We start from the raw sequence: 19783 nt of genomic DNA, 5'->3' as shown, positions 1-19783 counted from the left end.
TTAATATTGCCTGATGATCTATTTTTTTTAAAGATAAGCCAGAAGTCAATATATTTATATAAAATACATCAATTTTTCAATGTTGGCCCAAAATGTCAAAGCACTGTGCAGCCATTCAAATCATGAAGCCATGTCTGAGCACTAGGTTTGGCTCATGGGCTATGAGCTTAGGAAGAAGAGGTGTTTGGAAGGAGTGGGGTCACGAAGAGGCGAGAAAACAGACGATGGTAAAGAAGCTTGAAAATTTTATTTATCCACCTTTGATATATTGAAAGCGGAGCACTTTTATGACAAACGTTTTAAGAGGAATGTCTCTTTCCAGTTTTACCACTGTGGCTACTAGTCCTCCCTTATCCTACCATTACAATGCAGATATATTGTGATTGAAATAATTTATATGTACAAATTATACCACAGAAAAATAATTTCATTGTTGATGTAAGCAGGTTAGGGTACTTCATCCAAAATAAGAAAATGAGAGAATTCTGCATTTTCATATTTTAAAGTTGGTATTTTAGCAATATTTCGACAATGGTTTATTCCATGTACAATCTTTGGCTACACAACATTAAAAGAAAATTTATTTATTGGCATGCAAAGCAATATGGTTTCAGAATACATCTCTTAAATTTACAGAACTTAAAATTTCAAATATCCCACGTGGCTGGCAGGTGATGTGAAGATGATCTTGAAGAGTGACATACTTACTTCCTAGAAATTAAAAAAAATGGCAGTGATTTAGCATAGCTCTAATATTGAGATGATATAGTTAATTTATCCAGGAAATATTTCAGTGATATACTTTGATAAAACTTGTTTGTCCATCTTTTCATCTTATAAATCCCTTAGTCTTTTGAACTCTTCAAATATTTGCATTCAGAGATGACTTATCCTAAAGTCCCCTTATCAAAAATATAAAGTTTATGAATAATTATAAAAAGCATTTATACCTTATCAAGATAAGTGGCTAAGGTTTGGTCTTTAGATTTTTACTATGATGCTTATTACATTCAGTATCTAATACCGTGCTTGCTGGTATTTTACTTTGTGCTACAATGTCAACATATATAGATAGCAATTTTTAATGTGACATTGATATGCGAATGACTTAACATCTCCTTGTTTTATTCATATCTGTGTTCCTGATGCCTTGTCCCTTGTTGACACACAGGAAATGTTTTTGGAATAAATGGGTGAATGGAGAAGACTGTAATGGTCAAAAATGAATATAGTGATGTTTTCTTAAACGATTCCTAAATTTGATTATATACCAAAAGACTAAATAAAGACCCTCTCCCCCACATAGGGAACAACCCGTGGCCTGTCTGATAATATTTATGGAAGTTTTGATGGTTTTCAGAATTAACTAAAATACAGTCACCTCTCGGTAATTTTGGTCTGAAGCAGCCAGTTTATAAAGTCCCGGGTGGCAAGATTATCAAGAACTGTGTTCATCTCATCAGAAAAAGAGCCGTCGGCGTGTCGGCGGCGTAATTCTTCAACAATGGCGACTTCTTCCGGGAACCTGAGAAAAAAGGGGTCAAATGAGTACTTGGTTAAATGTTTTAAGTCCTTATTGATTGCCTATCCCTGGTAACTCGCGTGAGGATCACCGAGAAAATAGTTGTTGTTTTTTTTTTAAGATTTTATTTATTTGACAGACAGAGACACAGCGAGAGAGAGAGAACACAAGCTTGGAGAGTGGAGAGGGAGAAGCAGGCTTCCCGCTGAGCGGGGAGCCCGATATGGGGCTCGAACCCAGGAGCCTGGGATCATGACCTGAGCTGAAAGCAGACGCTTAACGACTAAGCCACCCAGGCTCCCCGAGGAAATAGTTTCTATTTTCCAGGATCCTACTAGGAAAAAGCCTCACAGAAACCTGCATGTGGGAAAGGGAATGATTTAGGTCGGACAGAGCAGAGCTGAGAGCTGAAACCAAACCTGTGTAGCTTCACACCCTTTTCAATATTCCAGGCTACTTCGAATGGCAGCACAGATGTTATTACTGAAACTTAGTTTGTCTATAATTCAGAAAAATGTATTATGTCTCGTAAAACTAGTGATTATTTGAACAGCCCTGCAAAGTGCAGTATGAAGGGATTAAAACTTAGTCTATGTAACATTTTCTTTTTGAATGGTTTAGTATAGCAGAATTTTTGGCATTATGTTAAAACACTATAAAATATCTTCAAGTGTAAGTGACTATTTTACCATTAGTTTTATCAGTTTGATCATTCTTGTTTTAAAAGTCAGTGACAATACTAGTTTCCTTTTGTCTTAAGATCTCTTTAAGTCTCAGTTAGTTTGTTTTAAATCTCACTAAAAAAAAACCAAACCAGAGTCGAACATGAATTCCCTGCCTCTCATATTTCAAGTGTCAATCAAAATGATCAGGAGAAAATGAGATGGTTCAGGAATCTGTTTGGTTGTGGTAAGTTCCAAGAGAGTCCCAAACGGCTTTAGCTTCATTTTCAACTTTGACGATTTAGTGGTTGTCTATATGACAGCCCTATTAAAAAATGGGCATATCGTTAACTCTATGGGTGTTTTCACCTACCCATACTTTGAGTGGCATTTCATTACACATCTTAAGTTTTGTTCCCTTTTGTCTTCATCACGTTTTTACCTGAATCCTGACACACACGTATATGTGATCCTACAGGTAAATATTTACAGTCAGACTTTCAGTTTTCAGTACTATGTCTTCTTTTTCCTTATCTCTAGTTTTCCCAAGACAGTTCCAGTTTAAGCTTGTCGTCCTGGTACAGTTATCAAAAGCATTCTCTTTGTTATCAAGAGTGTCCTGGGTTGACAAATGACTACCCTAATTATAACACAACTATACTAGAGGATGATTATTAATTATAAATATTATTAATACTTGCTATCAAAAATAAAACAAGACTAGACTTTTGTAGACTGTCTCCCACCAATTCGAGTTATTTCCTCACTTTGTGAGACTATACTAATTGCTTCTGTAATCCAGATCCATATATAGATAACTGTAGTCTAAGTTTTCAGCATCATGCAAAAAAAAAAAAAATGTTAAATAAGAATGTACAGACTTACTCTCGCCTTCCCCGGCCTTTCACCAGCCAAGCAATGAATTCCTTGGCAGCTTGGCCTTCCAAATAAGAACTTACATCACTGGTAAAGGTCCCTTCAGCATGTCTCTCAAATTCATCATGACGTTTGGCAATGTTATTCCTGAAAGAAATGTGAAAGTTAAGTTGAAGATCTGTCTCTTTAGCAATATGGTTCTCACCTTTAAGCAGTGCAGCTTTGGGTTCGGGATCCTATGTAGAAGGGGCTTAGGGAGATCTGGGAGATGAGGGTGGCCCGGGGATCATTCTGAAGCTACATGAATTACCTGGATCCAAGGTTGACGGGACAGGGCTAATAACAATTGAGGTGGGCCAGAGCCCCTCCACTCTACCCAGCACACCAATTTTCGCCTCCCGGGCTTGTCTGTGCCATTGATTATTAAAGCTGCATTTCCTTCGGTCTCAATACATGTGGGTTCTGCACTGTGCTGTGCTACTTGCAAGCGAGGCAGCTGTTTGTTGTTAGTCCATACGGGGTCAGAGTTAATGGAAATGGTTCAGGGGAAAGCAGAGGACTATTTCAAAATATTGTCAAAAGGACCACATGATAAGGATTAAAGGAAATGGGTGATGGGCCATCCATGAAGAAAGCTGAGAAGAAGACTCCATTTCACCCTCAAGGGTGTGCAGAGAGCTTTGTGTAGGGGGTGACCAGCTGCCCTCAGTTTCCCCTACATATATTGCCCCAGAAGGTTGATCTTGAACACACAACAGAAAACCGCCTGAGAAAAAAATTGTTAGTTTATCCCGTTAGTTTATCACATTGTGGCATTCCCTTTCTAGAAATGAGGACAGTTGTTTTCATTTTCTTAAGTTCGTGATTGCCCACATTTTACCAATGGTCTCATCCATAGTCCTTGACAGGGACTGCTCCCAGCATCTGCTCTGGCCATGACCGCCATCTTTCCTGCAGCTCTAACTTCCACTTGAAGAACGTGAGGTCAACCACCCTGTCGTCGCTCCTGTTTCTCCTGCTGGCTCTGTTCAGTCTCTTGCTCTCACCTCCTCTCTCCCTTCTCTATTCTCTCCAGACAAATCTATGCCCTTTTCCTGATTTTTAGATTCCTTTAGCTACTTCGTATGCATAACTCCCTTCCCCTTGTGGGCCACCCTCCAAAGAAATTGTGAAATTCCACCATCTCTGTGAAACCCTTGCGGATGATTTCCTCCAGTAGCCTAGATGTAGCAAAAAACCCAACACTGTCAAAGAAAATCCAACATTAAAATGTATGCCTTACGATAGGCTTGTGTTCTTATTTGCCTTCTTCTCTCTTTATGCTGTGCAGCTAGGCTGTGATTTTAAATGTGTATCTTGGATTGTATTCTACAAGAAAAAGACTGCATCTGTTTCCAGTCCTTACCATGGATTAACTTGGCTAGAGGATACTTTGAATGTGATCACAGTCGTGAGTTTGAACCCTACAAGGGAATGTTGAATTTGCTCTATCTTTTGGTCAGAAATTAGATTCCTAAACTTGCAGGTCCACAGAGGTCAACTTCCGATTTTAAAGGGAAATGGGCCAAGACACAGTTGGGAATATCATTTAAAGTCCATGTCCCATTGGAGGGTGGGTAAGAGGACTGGAGGGGTGGGGGGACATTCAGAGGAATAATATCAAGGATAGCATCACCAACCTTGAAAATCAGCAAAGTTGGAAGAGTTTATGGGCATGATTTGATGAGCATGATAAAAAAAAAAGGTCGGGGGAAATTTAAGACATATTTATGTAGTACATTTGTGTGCAACTTTTGGACCTGGTTCAGAACCTTACTTGTTCCTCTTGGTGCTCATCAACCACTGCACGAAATCCTGAGCACGCCTGGAGTCCAGATACTTGCTGTAGTCACTGGTGAACGTGCCCTGAGAATGGCGCTTGTCTTCATTCATCTGATCTGGATCATTGAGCGGGTCTGTCTGGGGAGCTGGGAATGATCTGTGAAGAACAGTAATTGGAGCAAGTAAATCTCTCCTCAAGAGTAGAATCACTTGAACAGCATCTTCTCTACAAAATACAGCACTATATGAAGCTGGAAGGCAGGTGCCTTGAGTATTTCAGTGGGTAGTTCAGAGACACCTTTAGCTTGCCATGGGAATTCCACAGTTTTATTGGAATTGAATACACTCTGATTCTGAATTCTAGTAGTAGATTTTTCAACTGGCTTCTTTTTTCTGAAATGGGATTAAAGAAATCTTTTTTTTCCACTAGTGCATCTACTCATGATTATGCTAATAATGACAGAAGAGATCAATGGCTTCAATATTTTAAAAGAGTAAAACTCTCCACCTCATTTGTTGGGCAGCAGCAGATTTATGTCCCTAATTGTGTTTATGCATATATTAATATAAAGAAGTAGCTCAGTTACCTGGTTATATGGTAGCTAATGGTGGAAGAAAGACAAACACTCAAAGACAAGAATAAGGGCACTTGGTAATTTGAAACTGTATAGTGGATCATATGCATGCCAGTCATCAACAGTTGGTTGGCATGGCAAATATGGGGAAATATTCAATGTGATTAATATTCAGAAATAGAAATCAGATACTATTTTCACCTGTCCAATTAGCAATGATTAAATACTGGGGAGGATAGTGTGAGAGAAGTATTTCTATACTGCTGATGGGAGTGTGTATGTGTGTGACTTTTCTGGAAAGCAAGTTGGCAAGATAATATAAAAAATTTAGACTCATTCAAAACCTTTGACATAGTAATTTTACTACTAGAAATCTATCCCTAGAAAATAGTAAGAAACATAGGGGGAAATGTTATTTGCAGCATTCTTTGCGGGAAAATTTGAAGAATTCTTAAGTGTTCAATAAAGGAGGAATAGCTAAATAAATATTATACATTTGTGAGATGAAATAGTATGCAGCCATTAAAGGGTCATACATTTAATAGGTATTTTTAATGATATAAGAAAGAACTAACAATATAATGAAAGAGAAAAAACATAGCATCTGGGATATATTTATATAAGTGCACATAAAATACAGGAAAGTAATACACCCAATTTTAGAATTATGAATAGTTTTCTCTGAATAGTGAAGCTTGAGTACTTGAAAAAATTTTGCATGGTTTTAAAATATTTTCTATCATGAACACATATGACTTTCCCAATTAGCAAGTAACCGTTACTTTTTAAAAGGAGTAAAAGAGACACAAAATTGGTATGAATAATTAAAAATAATCTACTCTACAATGTGTAATGAATAGATAGATAGGATCAGCGGAAGATTTCAAAGAGCCGTAATTTCCTGTGTGACGGATTTTCAACATTGCCCACCCCTTTTGTTATGAGATAGCACATACTCTGATCCATACTGCAGAAAAGCCTTATCACAATGATACCTTGAACATTTGGAAAAACGTGCAGAGTATTTTACTGAGACCTAGTCACTATCATAGTTTTTACAGACTCTATTCTAACACTGATGTTATGTTAGTTCAAGTCTAGGGATTGCATACCTGGATTTCTCCTCTGTGTCTTGAAGGGAGCGTTGCCAGCTACCTTGTACCAGCATTACAAACAATCCGGCCACAAAGTAAATGCTTTTCATTTTTGCTGCCTGTGGGAACACAGAGTCAGGGTCCGGGGTTGGGGTCAGGGGGGAGGCCAGCAACCATATTTAAACCTGTCAGATTAAATTAGTTCGATTTTGACTAAGTAAATATTACAGATAGAATAAGCTAGTCATCGATTTTACTCTGACAATTTTTCCAGCTGAATTTCAAATAGTAGAGTATATCTTTCCCCAGATTTTGTTCGGTGACAAAAAGGATACAAAAGATTTGTTCCACCCAATTAAAAAAAAAAAAAGATATGTACCACCAGCTAAGCTTTTTTATTAGTGTAGGACACTTGTGTTAATGATAGAAGGCTCATTTCCAGACTTGAAATTAAAAATGTCCATGATAAACATTTAAAATATCTACTCTAGATGATATGCTACATATGGTTAGCCTGAATGGTACCTTCCATAATGCCACCCCCTTCACTATCAGTCTGGCTTTCAATTAATAGTCCTCCTCTTCCAAGCATTTACATTATACTGCATTTCAACCATCTTAAAGCAGCCTCAGGCTACAACTTGGCATACCAGCTGTCGGTTCAGATGTATTATTCATTTATATTTTAAATAGTGTAACTTGGTCTAGACTTTGTAATTATAAAGCGGCCAACAGATTTGAGGTATTTTAGGGTGCTTTGACCTGTTCTAAATTAAAGGGAAAAATCATTTTAAAGACAAGCAATTTGCAACAAGAACTAATGCTTCTGGCAACTTGAACAATCACAACCAAGAAACTAAAGAGATCACTGTCATAAAGAAAATTAACGCTCGCTTCTGAAGTCTTGGAAGTCCCCAGGTTGTTTTATAGTTGGACTTAGTCCAGGACATGTCATTCACTGCCACTGACACCCTAGGCCTGGGTGTATGATACACCTGATTGCTTGTCTTCATAGCTCAAGCAGATGCCCTGTGAAGCCATTGGATGCCAAGGACATGATGATGAAGCGCGGATGGGGTGGGGATCAGTATGAGTGCGGGGCGGCCACATGGCCCACGGGGCAAGCTCCTCTACGCACTGCGTGGAAACTTCGCACCCGGTGTTTGTCATGGACTTCTCTCTGCTACTTTCAAGACCAACCGTGTTTACTTTGAGAAGTGGGGATTTCAATCCAAGTTTGATTATGCTTATCCATAAATAATTTGAACGAGTATTTTTAGCACATGGCATTTGTTTGAAATAAGGATTTTACGAACATTATCATTTTAAACTATCAATCTTTTCTTTTACATCCTCGCCATATTTACTATCTGTCTTTGGCCCTGAAACATGGAGACGGTAGTACCTGCAGTGGAATTTTTTTTTCTTTTTTTGAAACATTGTCTTTGTGGATTAAGTGGTCAATTCGACAAAGCAACACAGTAGGAATTACATATTCGCCCTTCTTCGTTCATCAGTATTAAGTTACTAATTTGGCATTTTGCTCCGTTTCAGCTTATCTAGTTGTCATATTTGCAGATAGTGTCTTCTGATTATAACTCTCAGCTGTAAATTCAGGCTTTGGGGAATTTAAAAAATTAAAACAAGCATTTTTTTTAGGGTTACCTTACTTTTAAAAAGTCATTTTAGTCCTAAATAATTCCTTCTATGCGAAGTTCCAAAAGATTTGACAATATTTTCTAGTATGTTCTACAGAGTCAGATTTAGAACAGGTGGGATCCTGCCACTGTGGGAACTAACTGAAAGAGAAGCAACTGTACGGAAGTGAATATTTGAAGTCCTCTACAGGCAATAAAATGAGTTCTACTGCAAAAGGAACTGATTTTTTAAAAATTTCTTTTATTCATTTAGTAGAAGCCTATGGAATTGTGAAAAAATTAAGAATAAGATTAATTGTTTGAAATCCACTACTGAGAAAGCAAATATTTATGTTATTTTAGGTTAAGCTCCTACTCAATAAGAGAAGAATTTTAATCCCCCCCACTTTTGGTAGTCTAAGGAGAGAATCTGCAGTTTTTTAAGAACCACACATTTCTACACAAATTTAAAGGAAAATATCATAACAATAGTATTCTTTGTGTAGGAAGTCTTTTAGGAAGATAAACCTTAGACCTCGGCAAGATGACATTATATTACATCCCCAAAATATATTGGTGTTGTAAGCCAAATAAGTACTTCTCAAACTGGTTGGCTCATTTCCTCTCCTAGGTCCTTCATATATGAGGCAGAAACACACCACTTTATCATTTTTCCATTGAGGATCTTTGTAAAATTGTTCTTTGTCCTTAAGAACTTAAATAGGTACTTTAGAACATCTGTATTTTTCTAAAGAGATTTACTAAAATTTCACTTCAGAATGTGTACATTTTAGATATATTATTTATTATTATTGGTCTTTAATGCATAGTAAGGAGTTATTAATCTGTGGTTTTACTCAGTTCCATCCAAAGGCTTCCTAATCATTGACGATATTTTTCTCTGCACCAGATATGCTATGTCTCGTTTACAAAGAGCTGATTTCATGGACTTCGATTTTTTTTTGATAGACTTAGAAATTTGAATATTTGAAAGATGATGTTGATTCTGCTCTTTTAGAAAACCATAAGTTTTCATTGGTAAGGAGCAATTGCTGTTATAGCTTCTCTAATGGACACAATTCTGCTGAATTTAAAAGGCGCCTTCTGTTCAAAGTAGTATACACATTTATCAAACCCAAGGAAAATATTTATTTTTCAAAATGTTACCACTTAAAAATTCAGTTCTCATAACAGTTAAATCTTATAACAAGGGCATTGATTCGAATCTTTGTTTTTCTTTCTATTTTATATCTTTGCATTGAATTATTTATCCAATTCATTTTTCAGCATCACTCTGTTGAAATAAATATATGTAAATGCATTTTTAATCACTTTTTCATTTCCATTCTGCCCCTTGAATTATTAGCAATAAGGTATAAGATGAAAGAACAGGACTTCATTCATCATACTTTGCTCCCTTAAAAATACCTAACTGTACCCCAAACAGGATTTACAGTGTTGCAATCCCTCACTAGGGATCTTACCTTCTGACACCGTGACAGGAACAGAGCAGGTGGAGAGAGAGCAAGCCCGCTTTTCGGACCTCTGGACGTGCTTTGTCCTGAGCTCTGTACTTCTACAGCAGAGCGCACCGCATTTATATACTCTCAGCGCTGTTCAGACTCACAGATATTATGCTGACAATATAAATTTCTCATCTGTAAATAATGAGTTTTTGTTACAAACGATTTCACTCGCCCACTCACTTTGCTCATCCGCATTCTATGCTTATATTGGGTGGGGCCTCTGAGACCAGGAAACTTTTTATTTACTCTCCTGCTTTTTTTTGTTGTTGTTGGGAATGGAAAGGGCAGTTTGGAAATTCACCCTTCACTCTCAGTCAGGCATGAAAATCACTTAAGTACTCTAAAGTGAATTCTGATGCCGAAGACAAAAAAACCTTGAAATTACATAGTTTATGGCTAACCCCACTTTGAGCAGGGCCTCATTTGAGGGTCTTACAAATCTTTCCTTTTGCTGTCTAGTTATGATGCCTTTATCTGAATGCAATAATTAGTTCATGCTATCACCTACCCAAATAATAAATCATTCACTCAACACACACTTAATAAGAATCTTCTCATCCCCACCCTATGTAATTAATTTGTATTATTTTGGAGGGCAATTTTAAAAAATATCAATTAAGACCTAATGTGTCCTGTGGTGGTAAATTGGATTCAGGCAGAAAGGATCAAGTAAAATGAGGATTAAACATCCAAGATAGGTGATGATAATAAGACAGGGACTAGTATTTCTTTTTTCTTCTAATGGATATATAAAGACTAACTGTGTTGATAAGAGACCCAGCCACTAATTCACAAAAGAACGAATTTGAGGAAAACTCTTGACATGAGATGCATACTGTCACATTTCCTGAGTTTTGCGATCTGCCACTTAGGACTTTAATGATCTATAGGATTTAGCAGATATGAGTCTGGCCATTTTAGAGAAAGAGAAAAATGCAAAATGACCTGGACACACAGTATGAGAACAGTGTCAGTGTAGTTAGATTTTGGTCTGGCTGCTATCAACAAACTGGGTGACCATGGTCAAGTCACACACTCTCCTCGTGCCTCAGCCTCCTCACCTGCAAGACGAGAGGATTAGTTACATGACTCTTGTAAGATGAAACTGTGATTCCATATGACAAAATCATTGAAATATCTCCTAGCTAGATCCCAGTATTTGAATACCATCAACTGCATGACAAACCTGATGACTTGTATGGAAGTAAATCATGGAAGCAACCGGAGAAACATTCCCAGTGAACTTAAACTCTTCAGTTGTGGATTGGACCCACTGTTGGATGTAGAGCCAGTTAAAGGCCACGGAGATCAGTTCTGTGTGCAATTGGGAGACCCCAGGAAGAGGGTTTGTGCTGGTGGTTACTGATGGCGATTCAAAGTGTGGTCCAAAAACCGACATCACCCGGGAGCTTGCTAGGAATGCAGACTCTCGGGCCCAAGCCCAGGCCTACCCAATAAGAATCTGCACTTTACCAAGATCCCCAGGCAATTCATATGCATATTTAAGTCTGAAAAGTATGGTTGCATAAAATCTATGCCTCGTTTTCTTCATCTTCTCCCCAATGCTTGCTGGTATTTTCACCTGAGGATTTCTTCTTAGCACTGCCAGCAGGGGGGGAGAAAGAGCAGAGAAAGGTGGCCTTCCTCAGGACAGTATGGATTAACACTTACAAATACAGTAATGGCTTGAAAGTGTGGATAAGTTTACTGTTGAATTGTTCTTCCCTCTTACCTCAATCTTCATGAGTATACTGACTATATTTGTATTAATTGTTTGACATTCAGTTCTATTTTTTCTCTTTGCCTATTTGAATAAATGTCTCTTCAGCCCTCTGTGTCTGTCTTCTTTTCAGATGTTACCTGTTTGTGGAGCAGTCCTAAGGGGGGGCTCGGTGGACGATGTATATAAAGCCCTTAACACAGCACCTGGCTTTGCTCTCCCCTAATATCTTACCACAAAACTTGTTTCCCTCCACTGCACTTGCTTTCTATTATTTCAGAAGGGACTATTCCAAGTTCTTTGAGGAAATTTCCTCTAGCTTTATCTCCAGCCCACCAACACTGATTCTTGGCAGTCCCCAACACCATTAATAATAAGCATTTTGAAAACGCAGAAGCATTCCAAACCTCATTGTACAGAGCACCGTTCTTGTACGTAGCAGGGGCAGAGCAGGCTCCTGTTATCAGAAATTAAGTCAAACATCAGTGCAGTTGTGGACTTGTGGATCTTCTTCCAAAGACTGTCCCAACACCAGCCTCCACTTGGCCTTCAATTCCCATCATTGTAGATATTTGGTCATTCAGCTGTGAGGCAGAGAAAGTGGGGTCCTTGTATTTAAATGACTAGTGTCAAATAGTTTGTTTGGAAGAAGGGAAATTCTGAGATATGTCATCTAGAGTTCTCCCATCAGACTGTGGGAGGTACCTGGTGGCTGCCAGAGAGCATTGCCACATAATAGCTATGATACACCTTCCTGAAAGATGAATTTGACTTGATATAAATAATATAAAACATAATTATTATATGGAGTAGTACAAAAATGTGCATCAAGTTTTAAGGTAAAATAAGGTATTTATTCAAAGATTTCTTGCTTTCTTTATGATGCTTAGGACCAGGGATAACTTTTATGGGCTTAAAATCTATGCTGTTACATGAGGCCACATGTTTAGAAGGGCCCTGTGCTTGGCTTAATACTCTACTCTGATCATCTTGAAATTCTTAGTAACTTTTTTTTCTTAAAGATTTTATTTATTTATTTGACAGAAAGAGACACAGCGAGAGAGGGAACACAAGCAGGGGGAGTCCGAGAGGGAGAAGCAGGCTTCCCGCCGAGCAGGGAGCCCGATGCGGGGCTCCATTCCAGGACCCTGGGACCATGACCCTGGGACCATGACCCGAGCCGAAGGCAGACACTAAACAACTGAGCCACCCAGGAGCCCCAGAAATTCTTAACAACTTTTGAACAAGGGCTCTGCATTTTTGTTTTGCATTTGGCCCCACAAATTATGTAGTGGGTTCTTAGGACTTCACTGATAAAATCATGGAGTATAGGATATTTGCATGTTTATTTTTCTCAGCTGCTCAGAATAGTTGGGTTGAAATGTTTGAGAATGGCAAAGATCACTACACTCTGGTAGCAAGACTATGGACAAAGTGACCTCTCTTGCATTGCTGATGGGAGCACAACATGTTACAGCATGTTCAGGGGCACAATTTGACAATATTGCAAAATTACAAATACCTATAATGCTTGGCCCCATAAGGCTAAAGCACCATTCTGAAAGTTTGTCCCAATTTTATTACTACATATATATGTAATGATGGAGGTACAAGCCTCTTCATTGCAGCGTTGTGTATAATAGTAACAAGTTGGAGCTAATCCAAGGAACCATCAATAGAGCAGGGTTTAGAAAAAAACAACGAAGAAGCTTTTCATTCACCAATATAGAAAGACTCTAAGATATGTTGTTAGGTGAAAATAGGGAGGTGATTATGGATATATATATAGTAGGCCACTTTTGTGTTAGGAGAGAGAATGGGACAAATATATGTTTATTTAATCATCACTACATTTAAAATAATTGGAAGAATGCACAAGAAACTAATGAAAGCTCCTACCTGCCAGAGGCAGTATGGAACAGTGAGGTAGAGAGAAACAGGGTGCCAAGAATACTTCTCAATATATACTTGTTATCCTTTGGGGTTTTTTGTCCACTTGATTTAATTATCTATTCAAAATAACAAAGAAATATGATATAAAAAGAAGTGACAGCACAACCACTTTGGGAAGAGGTTAAACTTTAAAGCTAAGTGAACAACTACCCTTTGACCTAGTAATTTTACCCAAGAGAAATGAAAACATTTATCTACAAAAAGACTCATACAAAAATGTTCACAGCAGCTTTCGAGCTATCGCTAAAACTGGAAACAACTTAACAGAAAGTAAAATAGTAGGGCGCCTGGGTGGCTCAGTCGTTAAGCGACTCTGCCTTTGGCTCAGGTCATGATCCCAGGGTCCCGGGATGGAGCCCCGTGTCGGGCTCCCTGCTCAGTGGGGAGTCTGCTTCTCCCTCTCCCACTCCCCCTGCTTGTGTTCCTGCTCTCACTGTCTCTCTCTGTCAAATAAATAAATAAAATCTAAAAAAAAAAAGAAAGTAAAATAGTAGACAAATTGTGGTATGGAATTTATACAGTAGAATACTACTAACCTACGATAACAAAAAAAAGAATGAAAAACGGGTACTGGCAGCAATGTGGATGAATTTCACAGATATTGTGCTGAGTGAAAGCAGCTGGACACACAAAAACACTGTATGAACCCATTTTTAGAAGTTAAAGAACAGGCAAAACTAAGGTTAAAAAATCAGATTTATATAAATTTGATTTATATAAATTTTAGCTAAAAGAAAAAAATTATATAATTTATAAAGAGGAGTGCCTGGGTGGTGTCGTCGGTTAAGTGTCTGACTCTTGGTTTCAGCTCAGGTCATGATCTCAGGGTCCTAGGCCTGAGCCTTGCATCGGGCTCCCTGCTCAGTGTGGAGGGTGCCTGAGATTCTCTCTCCCCCTCTCTGTCTGCCCCTCCTGCTAAAATAAATAAATAAATAAAATAAATAAATAGGCATGCAAGTAAATAAATAAATAAATAAAAGAAAATCTTTAAAAAAAATAAAAAGAGCTGTTGGTAGAAGTATAAATCATACTAGCATGGCTGAATATTGATAATTGTTGAGTTGGCTGTTGAGTAAACAGGGTTTATTATGTGATTCTGCTTATACTATATAAGTATGAAACTTTCCAAAACAATAAGTCAGATGAAAACTGTAATAAAGTAAGTTGTGGGGTGGGGCATTAGCACCAATTTATCAGTTACTTTGAAAGCTAAAGAGTTTGACCTTTTACCCTGTAGGACAACATCACGTGAAATATCCACATTATAGTCGTTCCAGAAGAAGAAGAAGAGAGAAAGGGTTAGAAAAATTATTTGAAGAAATAATAGCTGAAAATTTCCCTAAACTGGGGAAGGAAATAGACATCCAGCTCCAGAAAGTGCAGAGAGTTCTAAAGAAGATGAACCCAAAGAGAGGCACACCAATAAACGTTATAATGAAACTGTCAAAGTTAAGGAGAGAGATTGAATATTAAAAGCAGTAAGAAAAAAACAAGTTGCTATATACAAGGGAACCCCTGTAAGACGATCAGCTGATATTTCAGCAAAAATTCTGTAGGCCAGAGGGAGTGGCATGATATATTCAAAGTGCTAAAAAGAAATGTTCCATGTGCACTAGAAAAGAATATATATTCTGCTGCTTTTGGATGGAATGTTCTGTATATATATATATTAAGTCCATCTGGTCTAATATGTCTTTTAAGGCCAATGTTTCCTTATTGCTTCTCTGGATGATCTATCCATTGATATAAGTGGGGTATAAAGGCCCCTACTATTATTGCAGAGCTGTCCATTTCACCTTTAAGGCCTGTTAATATTTGCTTTATAGATTTAGGTGCTCCTATATTGGGTGAATAAATATTTACAAATGTATATCCTCTTGTTGGATTGACCCCTTTATCATTATGTAATGCCCTTCTTTGTCTTTAATCATAGTCTTTACTTTAAAATCTATTTTGTCTAATACAAATATAGCTACACCAGTTTTCTTTTTGCTCCCTTTTGCATGGAATACCTTTTTTCAACCCTTCACTTTCAGTCTGTGTGTGTTGTTAGATCTGAAGTGAGTCTTTTGTAGGTAACACATAGATGGGTCTTGTTTGTTTGTTTTGTCCACTCAGCCACTCTATGCCTTTTAATTGGAAAATTTAGTCCATTTACAATTACTGACAGGAATGTATTTATTATCATTTTGTTGATTGTTTTCTGGCTGTTTTTGTAGTTCCTCTCTGTTCCTTTCTTCTTGCCTTGTTTTCTTCTCTTGTGGTTTGGTGATTTTCTTTAGTGTTATGTTTGGATTGCTTTCTCATTGTCATTTGTGTATCTGCTATAGATTTTTGGTTTGTATGTGTGTATAGATTTTTATTTTGTTTCTTAACTATTATACTTATAATTTTACTATTTTCTGTCTTTTAACTTTCATATTAGATTTATAAGTGGTTAATCCACTAACTTTATTAAGTATTTGCATTTGCCAGTGAGATCTTTACCTTTATATGTAGTTACTAGTTTGTGCTTTTTCTTTTCAGCTTAAAGAAGTCCCTTTACCATTTCTTGTAAGGTCATTTTAGTGATGATAAACTCTTTTATTTTTTTGCAAGATAGATAATATATTAGGTCAGAAAACAAGTCTCAATAAACTTAACAATATTGAAATTATATCAAACATCTTTTCAGACCACAATGGTATAAAACTAAAAATCAATTAAAGGAAGAAAACTGGAAAAATCACAAATATGTGGAGATTAAACAATATGGTACTGAACAACGAATGGTTCAACAAAGAAATCGAAGGAGAAATTAAAAAATACCTGGAGACAAATAAAAATGGAAATACAACAGTCCAAAATCTGTGGAATACAGCAAAAAGTTTTAAGAGGGAAGTTTAAATATAAGCCTACTTCAACAAACAAGAAAAATCTCAAATAAACAATCTAGCTCTACACCTCAAAGAATTGGAAAAAAAAAGAATAAACAAAGCACAAAGTTAGCAGAAGGAAGGAAATAATAAAGATTAGAGAAGAAATAGGGGCACCGGGGTGGCTCAGATGGTTAAGCGTCTGCCTTTGGCTCAGGTCATGATCTCAGGGTCCTGGGATCGAGTCCCGCATCGGGCTCCCTGCTAGGCGGGGAGCCTGCTTCTCTCTCTGCCTCTGCCTCTCTCTGACTCTCATGAATAAATAAATAAAACATTAAAAAAAAAGATTGGAGAAGAAATAAATGAAATAGAGACTAAAAAGACAATTAAAAAGATCAATAAAACTAAGAGCTGGTCTTCGAAAAGATAAACAGAGTTGACCAAACTTTAACTAGATTCACCAAGGGAAAAAAATAAGAGGGCTCAAAAAAATAAAATCAGAAATGAAAGAGGAGAAGATGTAAGATACTAAAACAAAAATGAAGACACAAATAAATGGAAAGATATTCTATGCTCATGGACTGGTAGAATTAATATTATTAAAATGTTCATAGTATCCAAAGCAATCTACAGGTTCAATGAAATCCCTATCAAAATTCCGATGGCATTCCAATGGCATTTTTCAAAGACCTAGAAGAAATAATTTTAAAATTTGTGTGGAACTGTAAATAATTCTGAATCGCCAAAGAAATCTTGAGAAAGAACAAAGCTGGTGATATCATGCTCCCTAATTTCAAACTATACTATAAGACTATAGTAATCAAACAGTATGGTATTGGCATAAAAAATGATAACAAAGATCAATGAAACAGAATAGAGTCCAGAAATAAAATCACGCATATGCAGTCAATTAACCTATGACAAAGGAGGCAAAAATATACAAATGATGAAAATACAGTCTCTTCAAGAAATGGTGTTGAAAACTCAACAGCCACATGCAAAGAATAAAACTAGACCACTATCTTACACAATACACGAAAATTAACTCAAAATGAACTTAAAACTTGAATGTAAGACCTGAAACCATGAAAATCCTAGAAGAAAACACAAGTGGTAAGCCCCAATATCTTGGCAATGTTTTTTTGGATCTGACTCCAAAGGCAAGGGCAACAAAAGCAAAAATAAACAAATAGGACTACATGGGACTACATCAAACTAAAAAGCTTCTGCACGCTGAAGGAAACCATCAACAAAACAAAAAGGCAACTACTAAATGGGAGAAGATATTTGCAAATCATATATCTGATGGGGGTTATTCAAAATATACAAACAACTCACACAACTGAACGAGTGAACAACTCGATTTAAAAAATGGGCAGAGGATCTGAATAGACATTTTTCCAAAGAAGACATACAGATGTTCAATAGGTACATGGAAACATGTTTAACATCACTAATCATCAGGGAAATGCAAATCAAAACTATAATGAGCTATCACCTCACATCTATCAGACTAGCTATTATCAAAAAGGCAAGAAACAACAAGTGTTGGAGAGGATGTGGAGAAAAGGGAGCCCTTGTACACTGTTGCTGGGAGTGTAAATTAGTGCAGCCACTATGGAAAACAGTATGGAGATTCCTCAAGAAATTAAAAATAGAACCACCATATGATACAGCTATTCCAATTCTGAGTATTTATTCAAAGAGTATGAAAACACTAATTTGAAAACATATATGCACCCCTATGCTATTAGTTACAATAACCAAGATATGGAAACAACCTAAGTGTCCATTGATAAATGAATGGATTCCACACACAGTGGAATACACACACATACACACACACACACACACACTCACACACACAATGGAATACTACTCAGCTATAAAAAGAGAAGAAAATCTTGCCATATGCCACAACATGGATGGACTTTCCGGGTATTATACTAAGTGAAACAAGTCAGGTGGAGAGAGCAAATACCATATGATTTCACTTATAAGTGAAATCCGAAAAACAAAACAAATGAACAAAGAAAATAAAAACAAATTCACAGATACAGAGATTATATTGGTGATTTTCAGAGGGGGAGGGGCTTGGGTTGGGGCAGGCAGAGGAGTGAAGGGGCCCAGTTGTAAGGTAATAGATGGTAACTAGACTTGTGATCACTGTGTAGTGTATACAAATACTGAATTACACTGTCGTATGCTTGAAACTTATATAATGTTATCTATCAATTTAACCTTAAGAAAAAAAAGAGTTTAACCCCTTAGTTCCTAAGTATGAGCTAGGTAAAATAAATGTGGTTTGGAGACAGGTGGTAGCAACAAAACCTGGAGGTAAAATGGTAGCACAGGGCAGGACCTGGATAACAAACACCTGCAGGGAAGGCAGGGCAAGGGAGCCACCATTCACAGGTAAGGGAATGATGATTATAGCTCCCTCCTCCTCTATCTTCTCCCAGGCCTGTCCTGAGGGTATGTGTGCCTCTGCTGTGTCATATAAGACTCAGGAGTGACGGGTAAAATTGCCTTGAGTTTGAGGTTCCTTTTTGCTTCTCAGCATATGCCATGTTCTTCCTAGATGAGAACAATCTTTTCCACAACAATGGTCTTCTGAAAATAGGTGTGAGCCTTCAAAAATAAAGAGATAGATAGATAGATAGATAGATAGATAGATAGATAGATAGATAGATAAATAAAAAAAGTATACTACATGAGAGAAAAGTTCACATTGAGTTTTTTGTTTTAGCTTTGTAAAGAAAAATGTAGTCATTTGACCATAGCCTTTGAAAACATAAACATTGAGTACATGGAATGTGATAATCAAATGTCTTTACCTGTTTATGAGTGACTTGATGGGCTCGGGCATCCAGGGGCCATAAAGGAAGAACTTCCAGGGGATGTTCTGAGTTTGCCAGAGGATGTGAGAAGTATCCTTCCTGAGGAACAGTGAAGAAACAGTTTGTGACCCATCCATCTGGAAGGACTCAGAGGAAGCCTGCTGGGTCAGGGAATGTTCAGTAATAAAATCATCGGACAGTCTACCTGCCCTGAGGCTCGGAGACCCTGTAGAGAGCCCCCGCTCACAAGTCTGAGCAGAGGACTGTGTCGCATCATGGCTTTGCATACATTGATTTTATCTTTTGCTAGATCCCTGGTATAATGAGATGTTTAAAATTGTTCTAAGTTTCAGTTGTTATTTTTATTCATAAAGGGAACAAGAAAGAGAAAGAAAACAAAATCACATTTGTACAAAATAATCTTATCTCATAATTTATAAGCAGAATATATATTTATATGTATAAATACATATATATCATTGAATACATGTGTTATGCTTCTATTTTTCGCATATTGTAGCTATAAAAAACAAACCATATGTCATTACATTTATCCAACCTCTTGCTCATCTGGAAAGACTTTTTTCTTCAAGCTTCTAAGAGTCTTTAATGTGAACCAATTAAAACACTGCAATTTTTCAAAGGCTTCTGTAAAAGAAAGTAAGTTCAACGATTAGAAAATTAAAATTTGAAATCTGTATC

The 19783-nt window shown here is 37.1% G+C and overlaps 1 protein-coding gene across 2 annotated transcripts; it reads right to left on the bottom strand.

The window, feature by feature from the left end:
- Nucleotides 1-232: 232 nt before the first annotated feature.
- GCG (glucagon) lies at nt 233-9794 on the bottom strand. 2 transcript variants are annotated; one of them, XM_025853813.2, is made up of 6 exons: nt 9672-9794; nt 6569-6669; nt 4877-5038; nt 3070-3207; nt 1382-1525; nt 233-711 (listed from the first exon to the last, which is right to left on the bottom strand). In XM_025853813.2, exons 2-6 carry the CDS (start codon nt 6658-6660, stop codon nt 705-707), a joined length of 543 nt encoding a protein of 180 aa, XP_025709598.1. In that variant the 5' UTR covers nt 6661-6669; nt 9672-9794; the 3' UTR covers nt 233-704. The 2 variants fall into 2 exon arrangements, with proteins under 2 accessions (XP_025709598.1, XP_073761030.1); XM_073904929.1 differs by lacking the exon at nt 233-711 and having other exon boundaries at nt 1378-1525.
- Nucleotides 9795-19783: the final 9989 nt, after the last annotated feature.

Source organism: Callorhinus ursinus, unplaced genomic scaffold, assembly GCF_003265705.2.
Source record: "Callorhinus ursinus isolate GAN/ISIS: 27379988/994484 unplaced genomic scaffold, GSC_fseal_2.0 scaffold2, whole genome shotgun sequence".
NCBI classification, from domain to species: Eukaryota; Metazoa; Chordata; class Mammalia; order Carnivora; family Otariidae; genus Callorhinus; species Callorhinus ursinus.
This window is presented reverse-complemented; position numbering and strand designations above follow the sequence as displayed.

What these genes read in the sequence shown, in the direction of transcription:
- GCG (XM_025853813.2), bottom strand. Translation starts at nt 6,660, where the DNA reads ATGAAAAGCATTTACTTTGTGGCCGGATTGTTTGTAATGCTGGTACAA. An exon ending in GACACAGAGGAGAAATCCAG is followed by an intron (nt 5,039 to 6,568) that starts GTATGCAATCCC and finishes TGTTCTTCACAG; the next exon opens with ATCATTCCCAGCTCCCCAGA. An exon ending in ATGAGCACCAAGAGGAACAA is followed by an intron (nt 3,208 to 4,876) that starts GTAAGGTTCTGA and finishes CATTTCTTTCAG; the next exon opens with GAATAACATTGCCAAACGTC.